At 32.4% G+C, this 17646-nt stretch overlaps 1 protein-coding gene across 2 annotated transcripts in view; it reads right to left on the bottom strand.

Moving 5' to 3' along the window:
• Nucleotides 1-17646, bottom strand: part of LOC145247517 (organic cation transporter protein-like) — an 83444-nt gene that overhangs the window by 13947 nt on the left and 51851 nt on the right. For both annotated transcript variants that reach the window (XM_080109333.1, XM_080109332.1), the window contains exons 7-8: nt 12870-13096; nt 6659-6840 (exon numbers count right to left, since the gene is read on the bottom strand). In XM_080109333.1, coding sequence (XP_079965459.1) covers nt 6659-6840; nt 12870-13096 — 409 coding nt within the window. The remainder of the gene's footprint in view (nt 1-6658; nt 6841-12869; nt 13097-17646) is intronic.

Raw genomic sequence — 17646 nt, 5'->3', positions numbered from 1 at the left:
AAACGATCTATCAAAGTTGGAATAGTGCAGATTTACCTATAAGTATGGCAAACCACTTATAATTCAATGACTGTAAGTTTTTTTTTAAATAAACAATTATAAACAGAACGACTCATAGAATCTATCTATATTCTTTTTTCATTTTAATATACTTTCATAGAAATGTTTCTATTATGTCACAAAAACTATTTACTTTACGTCACAAATGTCACGCTTATACATTAATTCCATAACTAATATAAAAAACCCAACGCGTCACGGGTAGTCTAGTCTAGTATATATATATATATATATATATATATATATATATATATATATATATATATATATATACTCAATCAATAAACAGAGATAATTAATTAGAAAGACAAGAAGAGAGAGAGAGAGAGAGAGAGGGAGAGAGAGAGAAAGAGAGAAAGAGAGATGGATTGAAATGGAGAGAGAGTTTATGTGAGAAAAATTATCTGGAAACCACCTTTTTGTCATTTGTGTAGATGTTTGCTTTGCTGGATTCGGTTTGCATATGAACATAAAAGACTGTTTATCGCTTATTTCTCAAATAAAGGAAAGAATGGAGTCAAGCTGTTGCCGAATTAACCAGAGCGTTCATTTTTTCCCTCTTGACGTGTACTTTGTCGTAACATCTCGTGAGAAGTTTTACTGATCTGAAACCTTACCTTTCTTCCACAACTCCCCACTCCACCCAAGAATGTATAAAATTATGCAACGGATAATTTCAAATTACGTTTCACTGGTAGTGTGCCTTCTGCGGAAGGGGGTGGGTGAACAACAAAAAATATCAAGAAATATCTCAATAATTATTTACATGTCCGTAGTCAAGTGTATAAACAAATATCATCGCAATCATTAATTAATTACCTCCCTTTATAGTCGCTCCTTATGAGTTAAAAATCATTAAAACCATTTCCTCTCCAACAATTAAAAAAAAAAAAAAACATGGTTGTCTGTTTATGGTTTCAAATTAGTATTTTATAATAAAAAAAAGTTCTGTTGAGAGCTAATTGTAAGTTTTTTTTTTATTATTCTAGTTTCTTTTTAAATTAAATAAAATGTGCAAGTGAATTCTAAAAATTGTTTTAAATTCGTCGTTATTTGTTTTATTTTTTTAAATTAATTTTTCCAACTACTGTGGAATTTCCACGGGTTCTACTAGTCTATATATTAATACCGTAGTACCTTTAACGTACGTACGTGTATCACGGTTTCCAGATTATAAATTATTCGATCGGGAGATCATATTTATTAAAAAGGAAGATAAAAATGTGGTAACATACAACATATATTGAATTAGTATATAAATACACTAATTTTATATTCGTAATGTGTTATTAGTATATAAATACACTAATTTTATATTCGTAATGTGTTATTAGTATATAAATACACTAATTTTATATTCGTAATGTGTTATTAGTATATAAATACACTAATTTTATATTCGTAATGTGTTATTAGTATATAAATACACTAATTTTATATTCGTAATGTGTTATTAGTATATAAATACACTAATTTTATATTCGTAATGTGTTATTAGTATATAAATACACTAATTTTATATTCGTAATGTGTTATTAGTATATAAATACACTAATTTTATATTCGTAATGTGTTATTAGTATATAAATACACTAATTTTATATTCGTAATGTGTTATTAGTATATAAATACACTAATTTTATATTCGTAATGTGTTATTAGTATATAAATACACTAATTTTATATTCGTAATGTGTTATTAGTATATAAATACACTAATTTTATATTCGTAATGTGTTATTAGTATATAAATACACTAATTTTATATTCGTAATGTGTTTTTAGTATATAAATACACTAATTTTATATTCGTAATGTGTTATTAGTATATAAATACACTAATTTTATATTCGTAATGTGTTATTAGTATATAAATACACTAATTTTATATTCGTAATGTGTTTTTAGTATATAAATACACTAATTTTATATTCGTAATGTGTTATTAGTATATAAATACACTAATTTTATATTCGTAATGTGTTATTAGTATATAAATACACTAATTTTATATTCGTAATGTGTTATTAGTATATAAATACACTAATTTTATATTCGTAATGTGTTTTTAGTATATAAATACACTAATTTTATATTCGTAATGTGTTATTAGTATATAAATACACTAATTTTATATTCGTAATGTGTTATCCTCCATTTACATAGAATCTCCTGAAATACAGAAAACGCAATGTAAAAGGAAATTTTGATAAAAAAATAATGTCGCTTTTAGGCCGTACGTGAAACTAAAATATACCTTTTTGGTCTTCTGGCTAGGATACAAGGGTAGTATCTGTTCTGTCTAAAGATAGCATAATGATATCGAGGGGGTGTCTATTCGCGCCGGGCGCCCATACAATGGAAATATATCACAGACTCCTATAAGGATATTGGAGATAAACCGTAACGACCAAATATATTCTGACACTACATTAACCAAATTACTTAAATAAATAATTTTATAATTTTAACAAAAGGGCTACAATATTATTTTAGGGTCTTCATTCATGACTAATGTCTACAAATTGCCCAACAGCAATATATTACATATGAAAGATACTGCCGTGGAATTTCCACAGGTCCCGCTAGTTAAAATTCTGTGAATTACGTGTTCCTATGCTACTATAATTACAAGGGTCGTTCCAAAAATAAAACTTCTTATTTTTTTATACTAAAAAACAGAAAACGTTGAAGAGCGACGAAGACGAGAGTAGTAGCATTAAAACGAGCAACCTTTTCTGCCCCGAAATTTATTTTCTACATAATCAGCACCATTCTTAATACACTGATGAACGATGCCTCGGTCGTAAAATCCTGAGTACGCTTTGTCACTCACATCTCTCTCGCCATTTTGAAACTGATGGACCTATCTCTTTACTGTGTTGACACCAACGGCACCGGTTCCATAAACGCCCAACAGGCGCCGGTGAATGTTGATCGGTTCAATTTTCTCTACATGGAGGAATTCCATGACGCATCCCTGCTTATGATGCACGTCCATGGAAGATGTTGTTTTCTTAGAGTTTCACACCGTCAATATCTGCAATAAAGAGACATGAAACCTTCAGGTAATGAATGCATAAGTTTATGCATCATAACAATGCAATTTTCAATCCTCTCAGACCCATTCGGGCGGAATATAAATATAGGAGGCATTACTTTTGGAACATCAATCGTATTAAAACTAGAGGTTTACTGTTAAATTCTAAATCTGTTGTCTCTTTAATCTGTTGCATTTTGTGGACACCCGATATGAACCCCACAATATCATTGCACTAAATTTGGGAAATCTGAAAGATTTGTTTTGTCTAAATAATCCGCTCAATGTAGTGCATGAATATTTCTGGTTATTGAGGAAGGGTCGATCTTCAATACTCTTTGAGGAGTTTGTGACATACTTCCATTCTATGGATCCTCATTGCGAAAACATATCCCATGTTATTATTATAATATTTTCTGACAAAGCATATACTAGACTTTGATTCTAGCTTAAAGGTGGCGTTGTTAGTTCGATCTTTTGTCAGAAGGTATAGCCATGCTGATGACAGGTGATACCTAGAAACATGTGTCCATGCAGGTAAAATAATTTTTACAAATTACATGTGTCCATGCAGGTAAAATAATTTTTACAAATTGCATGTGTCCATGCAGGTAAAATAATTTTTACAAATTACTCAACTAAAATAATTATTGTAATATTCAATACATAGCTGAAAACTTGATAAAAAAAAAAACGTCCCATTAAAAAAGGGTCAACACAAAAACCAAGACAGGTAACACCTCATCGCTTGTGTAGTGAAAAGCGTGAAAAATGAAATAGCATTTCAAAACTGCTTATATCGCTAAAACTAACAATAACAAATCATATATATATATATATATATATATATATATATATATATATATATATATATATACACATTCACATACAGTACTGTCTCGTTGTATCACAACTCATCAGTGCGACTAGACTATCACTTTTCCCTAGCCGTGGACTGCACATACAATCATCGTGTTGATATTTGTGCTCGTAAGCGTCTCGTCAAATGTCTATTGATAAACATTCGCCTATCGCTTTTACTGTGCTTGAGCTGCTAGTTTATTTACAAACAAATGAATAGTGAGCCTCGGTTAATAAGAAATAAGCAGCAGGTGATTTTATATATATATATATATATATATATATATATATATATATATATATATACATACTAGCAAAAGTACCCGTCGTTGACTGGGTTAAAAAACAGCCTACAGAAAATGGATTCTGATTTATGAAAGTATGATAGGTTATGAAAAGGAAGGATTGTAAATTTGTGTTGAATTTGAGGGTATCAAAACCAAAACAAAATATGATGAAAGTAAAAATAAAATAGATAAACCCCATAATTTATTATACCATACCTGTTCACACTGAAACACTTATCACAATATTCTGTGGATCTATATTAAAAAACCTTGTTAAGCTTTGTGACATATTTCCATTCTGTGGGGGTCAGGTGCGAACGAACCCCCCATAATTTTATTGTACCATATTTCTTCAAACTGAAGCATAATTATCAAAGTATACTTACGCAGAGAGATATGAAAAGTCTTTATTAAAGTTTGTGCCCATTTCCATTCTATGGAGGCTAGGCGTGAACGCAGATCCTACAATTTTATTATACCATCTCTATTTAAGTTAAAGCATATTTATCAAAGTATTCTTATGTACATCTATATCAAAAACACTTGTAAACGTTTTTTTCAATTTAAATTTTTTTTATTTCCATACTTTGTGAACCAGGCGCGAACACAGACCCCACAATTTTAATGAACCACCGTTCTGCCAGATAAAACATACCCATTCCTGTGTCTCGATACATCTTCTATCATTATATGTAATCTGTTTTTTAAAATAGTCAACCATACCATATAGGAGCCTATTCGTGACCACACACACACACACACACACACACACACACACACACACATTCAGATTTATATATATATATATATATATATATATATATATATATATATATATATATATATAAACCAAAACAACAAAGAAAAAAGATTACATCCTTTTTGATTGGTTGTTGGTTGTTTTTGTTTTACGGCATATCAACCCTTTTCGGGTTATTTAATGCCGAATCCAAAGACTTTGAAGAAATTTTTTTAATAGAATATATTTGTTGTTTCCACGTCGGTTTCTATTTAACCCATAGTTGAGACCCTAACAGGTACTACCACTCCGGGTCAGAGTGGACCTGGGAGTAATGGTAATTAAATGGTGGCTCCACACTCCCCAAAGCCCACAAGCTGGGGCCTCACCACTGGATATAGTTTAAGGTCATATTCAGGACCCCCATTGAGGGACTTTTACCCTCTGCAGGGAGACAGTCGGCGTATTCTAATGCCCCACCGACAGGGCCCATCATTTTTTGAATTTTTTTGAATGTTACAAATTGTTTCAACATCAACTAGATAATTTTAACCTTTATATTGTAAATATATATTTATATTTATTTATATTGTAGGTTGGCATCTCATCAGACTTATTGAAAGAAATACAAGATTAATACATGTCTGAACATGTTTTCCTATAATATAAAACACAATATTTAAAATTGACTAGTTGATGTTGAAACAATTTGTAACATTCGAAAAAAATACAAAACATGATGTAATCATTTTTCCTTGTTTTGGTTTTTGTATATATATATATATATATATATATATATATATATATATATATATATATATATATATATATATATGAATTCTCCACTATACAGAAATGTTAATCATGTAACTTAATATTTGAGTCATTTTTCCTGGCTTAATTCTCACTGGCTAATTGATTTTGGTATATATGGGGAAAAAAATTCTACTACTACTACTACTACTACTACTACTACTACTACTACTACTACTACTACTAATAATAATAATAATAATAATGATAATGATAATAATAATAATAAGAAAAAATTTTCTAATAATAATAAAAATAATTATATATATATATATATATATATATATATATATATATATATATATATGAATTAAGTTTTAGTCGTCTGTTTGAAAATTACTTTGTCAGTAAGTCATTTAATCTCCTGCAGCTTACTTTTTCAAACTCGCAATAATCTAAAGGTTTCAGGGATCATCAGATATAAAACAAAGAAGTATATTAAATTATAGCTCCCCAGCACTGTTGATAAACACCACCCCCCTTAAACAATATATATATACATATATATATATATATATATATATATATATATATATATATATATATACATGTGTGTGTGTGTGTGTGTGATTAGTTTTTTTGGAAAAAGAAATCCATCAGAGTGCTCAATTAAAAGGAAAATCCGGAATGTAAGCGTATTTATATTTTGTGTACAGAAAGTTGTTAGATGAAACAAATCATAGGTACCGTCGGTTTCAAGCCCGATAATAAGGACCATTTTAGGTATCCTTATCAAGCTCTTTTCAGCCAATATTCGTCTATTTTATAACTGGAAGTGTGATATATATATATATATATATATATATATATATATATATATATATATATATATATATATATATAAGGCAAAATACGTACCATCATCATGATATACGGGGAAAGCAACCCACCCAATCTTGCAAAGGTAGAGTGGGCTCCCAGGGCTCCGTTTCTTACGCATGTCGGGTACAATTCACACGTGTGTAGATAGATGATCCCAAAAGTACCGGTAATGCAGAGTTTGCTTAAGATTGCCAAGGCAGTTGTCGTCCACTGTAAATCTATACGAGAATGTGATGAAAAATATAGTTTTTAACAATTCAGACATTCAACATAAAAAGTGTAATTTTGTCTTTTTCCAAGATAAAGGAAAACAATACTCACCCAAATTATATGCAGTTTTTGGATATTTTCATTTTATGGAAAAGGAGTACTCGTCCAAATTATATGCGGACTTGTTATATTTTCATTTTATAAAGAGGAGTACTCACCCAAATTATATGCAGTTTTTGTATATTTTCATTTCATGTGAAAAGAGTACTCACCAAAATTATATGCAGTTTTGGTACATTTTCATTTCATGTTAAAGGAGTACCTACCCAAATTATATGCGGACTTGCTATATTTTCCTTTTATAAGAAGGAGTACTCACCCAAATTAGATGCAGTTTTTGGTATATTTTCATTTTATGTCAAAAGAGTACTTATCCAAATTATATGCAGTTTTAGTACATTTTCATTTTATGTGAAAGGAGTACTCATCCAAATTATATGCGGACTTGTTATATTATCCTTTATAAGAAGGAGTACTCACCCAAATGATATGCAGTTTTGTTATATTTTTTATAGGAAAGAGTACTCACCAAAATTATATGCAGTTTTGGTATATTTTCATTTTATGCGAAAGGAGTACTCACTCAAATTGTATACAGTTTTTGATATACTTTCATTTTATTTGAAAGGAGTACTCACCCAAATTATATGCAGTTTTGGTATATTTTTATTTTATGTGAAAGGAGTACTCACCCAAATTATATGCCGTTTTTGGTATATTTTCATTTTAATTGAAAGGAGTACTCACAAAAATTGTGTGCAGTTTTGTCATATTTTCATTTTATGAGAACATAAGATTCGATGTAAAACAGATATTTCGAGCTGCCTTTTAGCTCAGATCAAAGGAAAGTATCTGTTCTGACACTACACTGACTATTCTGTCCTCGGTCAGTGGAGGAGAAGTTCTTCTAAGACTGGGAATTTTTTTAATGTTTGTTCCAATCTAGAGTACCTCTTTTTGGGAATTCTACTTACTCCCACATTTTTTAAACTGTTTTGTTTTTTTTATCCCAAACATGACACAGTGCCACTAAGTCATAAAGGACTACCAATAGGGACCAGATTTACCTGATACTATGTAGGGAGTTGTGCAGCGAGATGTCTGTTCACATTATACTTTAATTTCTGAATGTCAGTACAGTCATGAAAGCAGGGGCCTGGGAGGGTGTTCCAAAGTTAAGCAGTTCAAGAGAAGAAACTATTTGAGTAGAAGGCTATACAGTTTTTAAGGATCTCTACAGTGTAGGGGTGGGATTTTGCTGCTTGCCAGGTTTGTCGGGGATATTTACGTCAAGGGTTTACTAGTGATTTGATTTTTTCTGAGCATTTACCATTAAAGTACTTGTAAAACAGACACATGGATGACACATATCGGCGATGGGGCAGATGTTGAAATTAAACCGATAGTGCGGAATCTATTAGGTTGGCGACTGTTTGGCGACATCAAAACTGACCTTGTGTGCGGAACGGTCTATATTAAACTACATTGTCAATATTTTATCTACAGACTTGAAACTTGATATATAGGAGATTCAGCCCTGTAGAACCAATTCGATTTGTTTTTTCAGACAGTTAAAATAGCTGCTAAGAGATCAAAATTGAAAACTTGCAACTTGGAAGAAATAAATCGACTTAACGCTAATCCTCTACGTATGCGCAAATATATATATATTATACGTTTTACTGTGTTGACTCTTAAGGTTTTGATATCAATGAATCGCTCAAGAGCTAAATATTTTGGTTTTGATTCTAACTGATGGCACCCCAATCATAACATATTTTAAATTGTGAATTCACTACTATATATTGGATATAATATAATACTCAATAGAAAAATGGTTGGATGATTATAAACACGAAATATGCATAAATTAAAATATAATTTAAGTGTATTTTCTGAACGAGCAACGCCGAGTTGCCTGTTAGTCTGATATAAAGTACAAATTTCTCGTTTCAATTTTTCTTTAGTAGTACTTGCTTAATAGTCGAAGAAGATGGGTCAATACTGCCTTACCGCGGTAGATGCTTCTGTTAAGTTGGTACGCGTCTCATAAAAGCCATGATTGATCTAAAAGAGTACTGTAATAGTTAATGGCCAAGCCAGACTCACAACAGAGTGGGACTAGTAGACTAACAAGAGTTACACTATAGTACCACGGGTCGTGTGATTCCCCACCGCGATAGCCGGGGCGTGAATTGGTTGCGCGGAGTGATACACTGAAAAGGGGAACCACCAGGCAATTTCACGATTCCCTTTTTTTTCAATTCTGACAGCCCTGGGGTAAGGACATATTTTTGGCTCTCTGTAAATGAGAGGAGGGTGGCAACCCCTATCTCAACACTAGTTAGGACTAGCTAAGTAGTTAGCTCAACGTTTTATAATCTAAAACATATATATATATATATATATATATATATATATATATATATATATATATATATATAAAATAAAAAAGTTCAGATTTCACATGTGTATATTGCCGTCAATGTCGAAACGTTACCTGAAGACGATCGTTGATGATTGGTTTTATATAGATTTTGTTTTATTCACTTTTCAGGTGTCGATTGCAGAAACTAGAAAGTGAGTATCTTTGCTTGCGTGGTTAATTCTATTAGTCTTCATTTTTGAGACACACCAGCTCCCTCTCCGGTGAGGGGGACGCTTTGTTAAACCGTCCGCTCTCTTTGACGTCAAAATTAAAACTCAACATCCAACCAACCAGAACATGTGACAACAACACATCCTTCCGGTCAGCTATTTTTAGAACTTCCGGTGCAACAATTATACATTTTATATCTAGATATGTTATGACAACTTTTAGCACATTTTCTCTCGCCAGTTAAATAGATAGATAGATCGAGATAGATAGATTGCTAGATCGATAGAAACACATTCCAACTTGACTATGTCTAGCCAACGTGAACACGTGACAACAAACATGTCCTTCCAGTCAGCTATTTTTAGAGCTTCCGGGGCAACTTGTCCATTTTACACTTCAGCATGTTGTGACAACTTTTATCAAAACATCGCTTCACATCTCGTCTCCTGTTCACCTCGCCAGTTAAATAGATAGGTAGACCAAGACAGATAAACAGCTAGATCGATAGAAACACATAGATAGATCGACAGACAGATAAATAACATAATTTCTCGTGTTCCACAACTATATGACACAATCCTGGGAACGGTACCAATCTGTAACACGACGTTCCCGGTCAATAGCATGACCGACCCGCGTGTTAGGTAAATGTCTTCAAACCGCAACAGATTGTAACAGCAGGATATCAGTATGAGAATCAGTCGCTTAGATGTCTTTTTGTCAGAGTTGAAAAGTAAAGGCATACATGGGATGTTGGGTGTGGCTGACTCCATCACTCTCTCAGGATGACGTTTTTATTCTGGTGACTGACAAAAAGATATCTAAGCAACTGATTCTCATACTCAAATTCTGCTGTTACAATCTGGTGCCGTTTGAAGACGTTTATCTAACACGCGGGTGGGTCATGCTATTGACAGGGAACGTCGTGTTACCGTTCCTAGGATGTTTTTTGTAACCGTTTGGCGGTCACTCCAGTGACTAGCCCGTCTTGTTACAATTTGGTGCCGTAAAACCAGGACTATTCCTAAGCATAGGAATAAATACGACCTTGCGGGGTTTAAAACGATCACGAACATTTATCATAAATATAGTCGACTCATATCCTCGGTTTAAAAATACAACGAATTTCTTTCTAGCCCTGAAAATATATTTCAGACAGAAAAAAAGGCTAGACGATCCAAGAAAATTTCAAATCCATGGTTTAAAAGTAAAGAAAAATTATTTCACCAAAAGGCAGACCCTACACACGCATACATAAAACGCTCAGACGTTTGGAAAAATGTAAAAAAAATATGTGGAATCTACGAAATCAAAAATTGATATACAAACAAAAGATTGTGTACCCTTTCTAAATCAATTAACCACACAGAAAAATTCTTCTCCTATGAAAAAAAAGGAAAGGGGTATTGGAAAAATAAACCCTTCGATTAAAAAAAAAAGAAAAAAATTGTCCCTCTTTACGAAATTAAATGAGGCCGAAACCAAAGTTTCTCTTAATATATCTATAATATAAAACTGAATGTCTGTGTGTGTGCGTGCACGTGTCTGGTCACACACACACACACACACACACACACACACACACACACACACACACACACACACACACACACACACACACACACACACACGCATATATATATAATATATATATATATATATATATATAAATAAATTATTACTGTAATAATTATGTCAGCCCCTTTAGGAAACTCGATTTCTTACTGCTGAGCACTTTAAAGTTGAAATAGAAAGTCGGTCACCTAAGTTCGCAGCACAGATTATGATGTTATAATCATTAGATCATCATGGCCGGATGTTCCGACATTTAAAAAATTAATGTTAAAATTTCAACGATGTTTCTCGCAGTTGAGATTGGCCTTGAGGCTAGTTCATTGCTAATGGATTCAGAGATGGCTTTGTGGCCGGGTTAAAATCTCCCGACAGGTAGGTATCGTGTCACCTTACACTGATGATTTCCGAAAGGATGAAACACTAGTTTCTGTAAGTATTAAAATTATTATTGTAATTATATATATATATATATATATATATATATATATATATATATATATATATATATATATATATAATTACAATAATAAAAAAAAATATATATATATAGTCATCCCAATAGAATTGGTCCTGGATATGACCTTAAACTATATCTGATGGTAAGGCCCCACATTGCGGGCTTTGGGAAGAGTGGAGCCACCCTTTAATTGCCATTGCTCCCAGGTTCACTCTGACCCGGAGTGGTAGTACCTGTTAGGGTCCCAACTATGGGTTAAATAGAAACCGACTTGAAAAAAAATTCTATTAAAAGAATTTCCTAAAAAAATCATTGGATTCAGCATTAAATAACCTGAAAAGGGTTGATATGCCGTAAAACAAAAACAGCCAACGAACCCAATAGAATTATCAGTGTGAAATATGACGGAATTAAATCACCCCAAAATGGTTGACATGCTGTAAAACAAGACAACCCAACCAATTTTTGGTTTGTTGTCTTGTGGTCTTCACAAATTCGATATTTCGATACATTGTTGTAATACAGCTTCCTTCTTCCTAAGAACTAAGAATTCACTGTTAAATTCCAGGACAGGAATTTATCTAGTCTGGTGAAGTATCCAGCTTCGTGCTATTACTTGAGGTAACATCACTTGGAGAAGGTGCACCATTCCTCGTAAAAGCTAATGTGGGTTAGCCATAGTAAGGAGATCTTATTTGGGCAGCGAATACTATGTGATCTTGAATATTTGGTCAAGGTTTATTACTTTGGAAAAAATATCCTCATACCAGGCTGTTCTGAGAAACTCCTGTACAGAGAGACCTCGTTCTGTTTCTAGCTTTGGTCTTTTTAAAACTAAGTAAAAAAAAAAACATATCCTGTCTTTACGATAATGATATTTCATTCTTGTTAGCTCCTTACATCCAGGTCTTTGGGGAGTGTGGAGCCACCCTTTAATTGCCATTACTCCCAGGTCCACTCTGACTCGGTAGTAGTACCTATTAAGGTCCCAACTATGGGTTAAATAGAAACCGACTTGAAAAAAATATATTCTATTAAAAGTTTCTTCTTCAAAATAACTGGATTCGGCATTAAATAACCTGAAAAGGGTTGATATGCCGTAAAACAAACAATCCACAAACCAATCCTTACATCCAATGGCTTCACGCGTTGTCTGGAGTGGCTTCCATAAAATACGAAACAAAAAAAACTAACAAACAAACAAAAACAAAAAATAAAACAATGTTTTTTCACTTAAGTGTAAAAGACAGAATGACAGAACGAGATGCGGACGAGTTCTCGTAAAGAGATGCGTAGACATTTAGAGTAAAAAGTATAGAAAAGATAAATGCGTGCTGTATTCTTACCATTTGGAGCGTATATACATGGAAACACGGTAATAACTGCACAGACACCAGCCAGAGCCATAAAGGCAATGTACAACTTCTTCCGGCCGAGTCGGTTCAGTAAAATCATGCAGATGATATAAGCCGGAAATTCCACAAATGCCCCAAACATGAAATTCAGGAAAATATCTCCGCTTAGATGTCCAGAGTTTAGCACCATTCCAAAATAAACAAAACTCACCACACACCTGAAATACAGATTTTATAAGAAATACGGATAAAGTACGGATCAATACACGCGCATCTGCAATTATTTACTACTGGTTTGTAAAATTGGACCTAAATAACAATCAAATATTATTTTGACTAACTAAATTTCATTTACTATAACTGTACAATTTTATTCACAATAATCGAATGTATTCGATACAATTTTTTTGAAAAAAAACAAAAACAAAACAACAACAAAAACAAACAAACAAACTAATCTGGTTCGGTTGTTTGTTGATATGGGGACGTTCTTAAATAATAAACCTAAAAAGAAAAAAAAATAGATAATAGATATATCTCTTATCTGTTTAGAAGAGTTTGCGTACCTTATTTATATGGTTTACTGAGAGCCGAAACTAACCAAAAACGTGTGATTCTAAACCGCAGAAATATAGGCTGTCTAGAAAAGTCTACTGATTGTGTACTCACTTTGAATGACGACGAAACATCTATTTATGGTCATAGAGTGAAATTTAATAGCTTAGAATACGAAAGAAAAATTTTTATTGAAAAATCATGTTTGCAAATGTCCAGAATAATGACATTTATTGTCTAGACAACGCTGATAACAGTTAAAGTGTGAGTGAACTTTTTGATACACCCTTTATTTACAAAACAGATTTGAACTAGGATTTGAAATAGGAACAGATTTGAAATAGGTCCTGGGCAACACAAAGTCGAAACAGCTAGTCTAAAGAAGCGTTGATTAAAAAAAAAAAAAAATGAAGAATGCAGTTTAACTTCCTGGAAAAAAAGAAACTAGATTTAACCTATCGCAGACTTATCGCCAACATTATCCGATTTCTAAAATGTTTATAATTACAAAAGAAAATTCAATTACATAAGGATAAAAAAGAAAGACTTTACTAAAATTGTAAAAAAAAATTTTTTACATAGGAGTCACCACTTATCAAGGCCCAGAGGCCACTCGAGAATAAGGATTAATGTATGTACAGTAGTCAATGGGATTATAGCGTAGTAATCGTAAGTAGTGGAATTTTTGTAAATTGGATAACTTAGGGGGGCGGTTAATCAAGAATTTGTTTACGTTGGACTTGAAGATAATCAAATTGTAATCAGCTGGATAGCAGGCAAAGGGAAGAGAGATCCACAGGCGTGCAGTTCTAAGAAAGAAGCTTTGTTCATGGAATTCACGATAAGGTTTAGACACAGATAAATGGTGGGGGAAATTATTGATAGTGGTTTTAGCTAAACGAGTGTTTTTCCTGAATATTTTAAATAAAAATAGACTTAGTACTTGCATCAGCCGATTTCTGAAGAGTCTTCAATTTGAAAAGAGAATTGAACTGTACAAAGATGAAAAAAACAAAACCTTAACTAAAATTAAAAAAAAAAGACAACGGGGATTCTGCCTACCATGTAGCTGTTTCGGAGATTTAAAAACAGGACAGCTGTTAAATGCAATATTATATATATATATATATATATATATATATATATATATATATATATATATATATATATATATATATACTTGTTTATTGTTATATAAACATGCTCACATCCCGCTGCTACAAACAGCCACTTGTTTCAATCAAACAACAGATATCATCAGGCAGCGACTTGACTATTCAACTGGCTGTTTGTAGCAGCGGGATGTGAGCATGTTTATATAACAATAAACAAGTATTATCCGCTCTTTTTATTGAGCACTATCTAACAACCTCGTTGAATTCACTAGTCCATTACTTTTGAATAAAAAACCCCCGAGTATATATATATATATATATATATATATAATAAATGACGAAAGTCTATTTTCCTAATTTCAAAATGTTTACGATCTTACAAATTATTCCTTTAATTATGTTGACATGCACAATTCTTGACACCACCTGTTTCAAAGAACAAAATCATTCGTTTAATTTAAGGTAAAAGTCTGTAGGGGTAATCTTGTTGATGGTCTGCACCATTTGGTCAGCTTCGTGAGGCCTTGCGTTATCATGATGCAAGATAACTCCTTCTGACATGGTTCCAGCGTTTCTTCTTTTTTTGTTTGCTCGACTTGCCTCAGCAATTCACAGTAGCTAACATTGTTCACGGTTCTTTCTTTCTCAAAGAATGAATGGTAATTGGGCCTTGCATACCCCCGCCTCCTCCCAAAAGAAATCGTTAGCATAACCTTCTTCATGGACACTGGGACTTGAACTTCTTTTTCACTTGAAGAGTGTACATGTTTCTACCCATGGAATGCGTTCGGACTCAAAATGCCTAACCTTAACCCTAACCCTAACCCTAACCCTAACCCATCTCCCGTCACATGTTACACCCCTTCAGAAACTCATCACCATGCTTCTCATAGCTAGAGAGATACTGCTGGGACAACTCGAGCCTTCTCCGTTTTTGCTCTGCAGTAAGCATCTTAGTCACTCACCGGCAGCTGATCTTCGAGTAGCCAAGGTCATCACGAGCAATTTTGTGTGCTGTCCCAACATATAACCCAAAAATTCTTGCGATGTTATCTACTTTATTTCTGTCAGACTGACTGAGGTGTTAGGTTGGTTAAAAAACAATATCGTTTTCTCACATAAGTTACTTTTATATATGATCTATCTATCTATCTATCTATCTATCTATCTATATATATATATATATATATATATATATATATATATGATTTTGAAGCGTGTTTTTCGCTTTATCGAATCGCGTTATTCGTTACCGTTCTCAATCTCTTTATTCATTTTTTTTGCAGGATTTTCGACAGCATGGACAAAATTCAAATCCGCACTATTTTCTTGTTCCATTTCAAACTAGCTACCGAGAAAGCTCGTGATATCAATGATGCGTTTGGCCCAGGAACCACTAACAAACGCTTCCAGAACTCCGAGTTCTATGCTAATGGGCTGAATAAACTTGTTCCTCGTTGGCAAAAATGTGTCGATCCTAATGATTCTTATTTCGCTTAATAAAGTTTATCATGAAATCAGTTATGATCTTTTGCAGTTGAACGTAAAAAACGATATTATTTTTGAACCAGTCTAATAATTGACTGATTCGATCATCTCGGGCGACCTCATTTCTCTAGACTTCCCAGGCCTGTCTTTTTCGTAAATACTGCTCCGTCCTTTAAACAATTTAGTCCACTTGTAGACATATTTTTACGGCTTAAACATGTGACATATACACAGTTTGCATTCTCCTATGAATTTCAACCGGTTTGCACTCTTGAGCAACTAAAAACTTTATAACTAACCGCTGTTCAATCCCGGGGCATATTTTTCTGGTCAGCCATTTTTGTTAATCGTTAAATTAATCGATATAAAACAAAAATAAAACATTTTTTTTTAAAAGAGACAAATCTGTATCATATCCCAAAAATCACCCTATTTATTGACTGACCCTCGTAAAATAAAATCTCAAACAATTTGCTGGAAAAAAATTAAACGAATGAAGAAAAAGCTGCAAAAATATCAAAACATAAAATTAGATTAATCAGTTAAACTTTCTCTTTACATGATGATTCTTGTTTGATGAAAGTTGGAAAGTAAACTTCTAGCAGTCTATTGAATTAATAGCATATACTAGCGGACCGCCCGACGTTGTCCGGTCGTAAAATACGCTTAAATATGATATTTTCGCATTTATTATTATAGGGCCATCCTCTATTGATTATTATATTGTATCCAATATATAGTAATGATTTCAACAGTTGAAAATATATGACTAGGGTGTCTTCAGTTTAAATCGAAACTAAAACATTTAGCGCTCCAGCCGTTTTACAGTAAAAGTCTGAGGAAGCTACGGACGGTAGCTGAAACAATAATTTAACTTAATAGAAAGATACGGTAATAAAAATAAAACGCGTATTTGCTCTACAACAGTATTGAGCACTTTCTTCAGTTTTTATTAATTACCATTTCTACTATATATATATATATATATATATATATATATATATATATATATATATCAACTATGCACAATGTAGAGACTATGCATAAATATAATTTAAATAAAACCAGTCATCTAATAAGAAACCATAAAAAATTAACAATTAATTAACGAAAGTCCGTTTTTTTTAAAGAATATGTAAATTAGTTAATCTTTATTATATTTCGATTATTCATGACTGAGTATGAAGGAAGTAGGAAGTTCGTTTTAATAATTTTTAAATAGAAAAAGTAGGCTTTTAATATCAATGTCAGTGTGACGAATAACTCAACTTTATGTAGATATAGATTACATGATATATAGACATAGATTACATGATATAGGTCATATTGTAATGAATACCATTGGAGAGATAAATGTTTTGGTTTCAATTTTAGTTGATGCCACCCAAGTCATATTTTAACTTTTGAAATAAGTTACATTCGCCTCTCCTTCTATTTTCTCTCGACCTAACTGTGGTAAAAAGTCCCACTAAAACTAAAATAAGTTGTTCTTCTGTAATTAAGCATTTAAAAATTCAGTACAAATCTGTTTGTGTGCAGTCCGTAGAGTTCCGCGTGAGCAAAAAAAAAAAAAAAAAAATGGCCGTCGGATACAATATGACCATCAATAG

This window comes from Euprymna scolopes, chromosome 25 (assembly GCF_053919585.1).
Source record: "Euprymna scolopes isolate OS-2025 chromosome 25, ASM5391958v1, whole genome shotgun sequence".
In the NCBI taxonomy this organism is placed as follows: domain Eukaryota; kingdom Metazoa; phylum Mollusca; class Cephalopoda; order Sepiida; family Sepiolidae; genus Euprymna; species Euprymna scolopes.
This window is presented reverse-complemented; position numbering and strand designations above follow the sequence as displayed.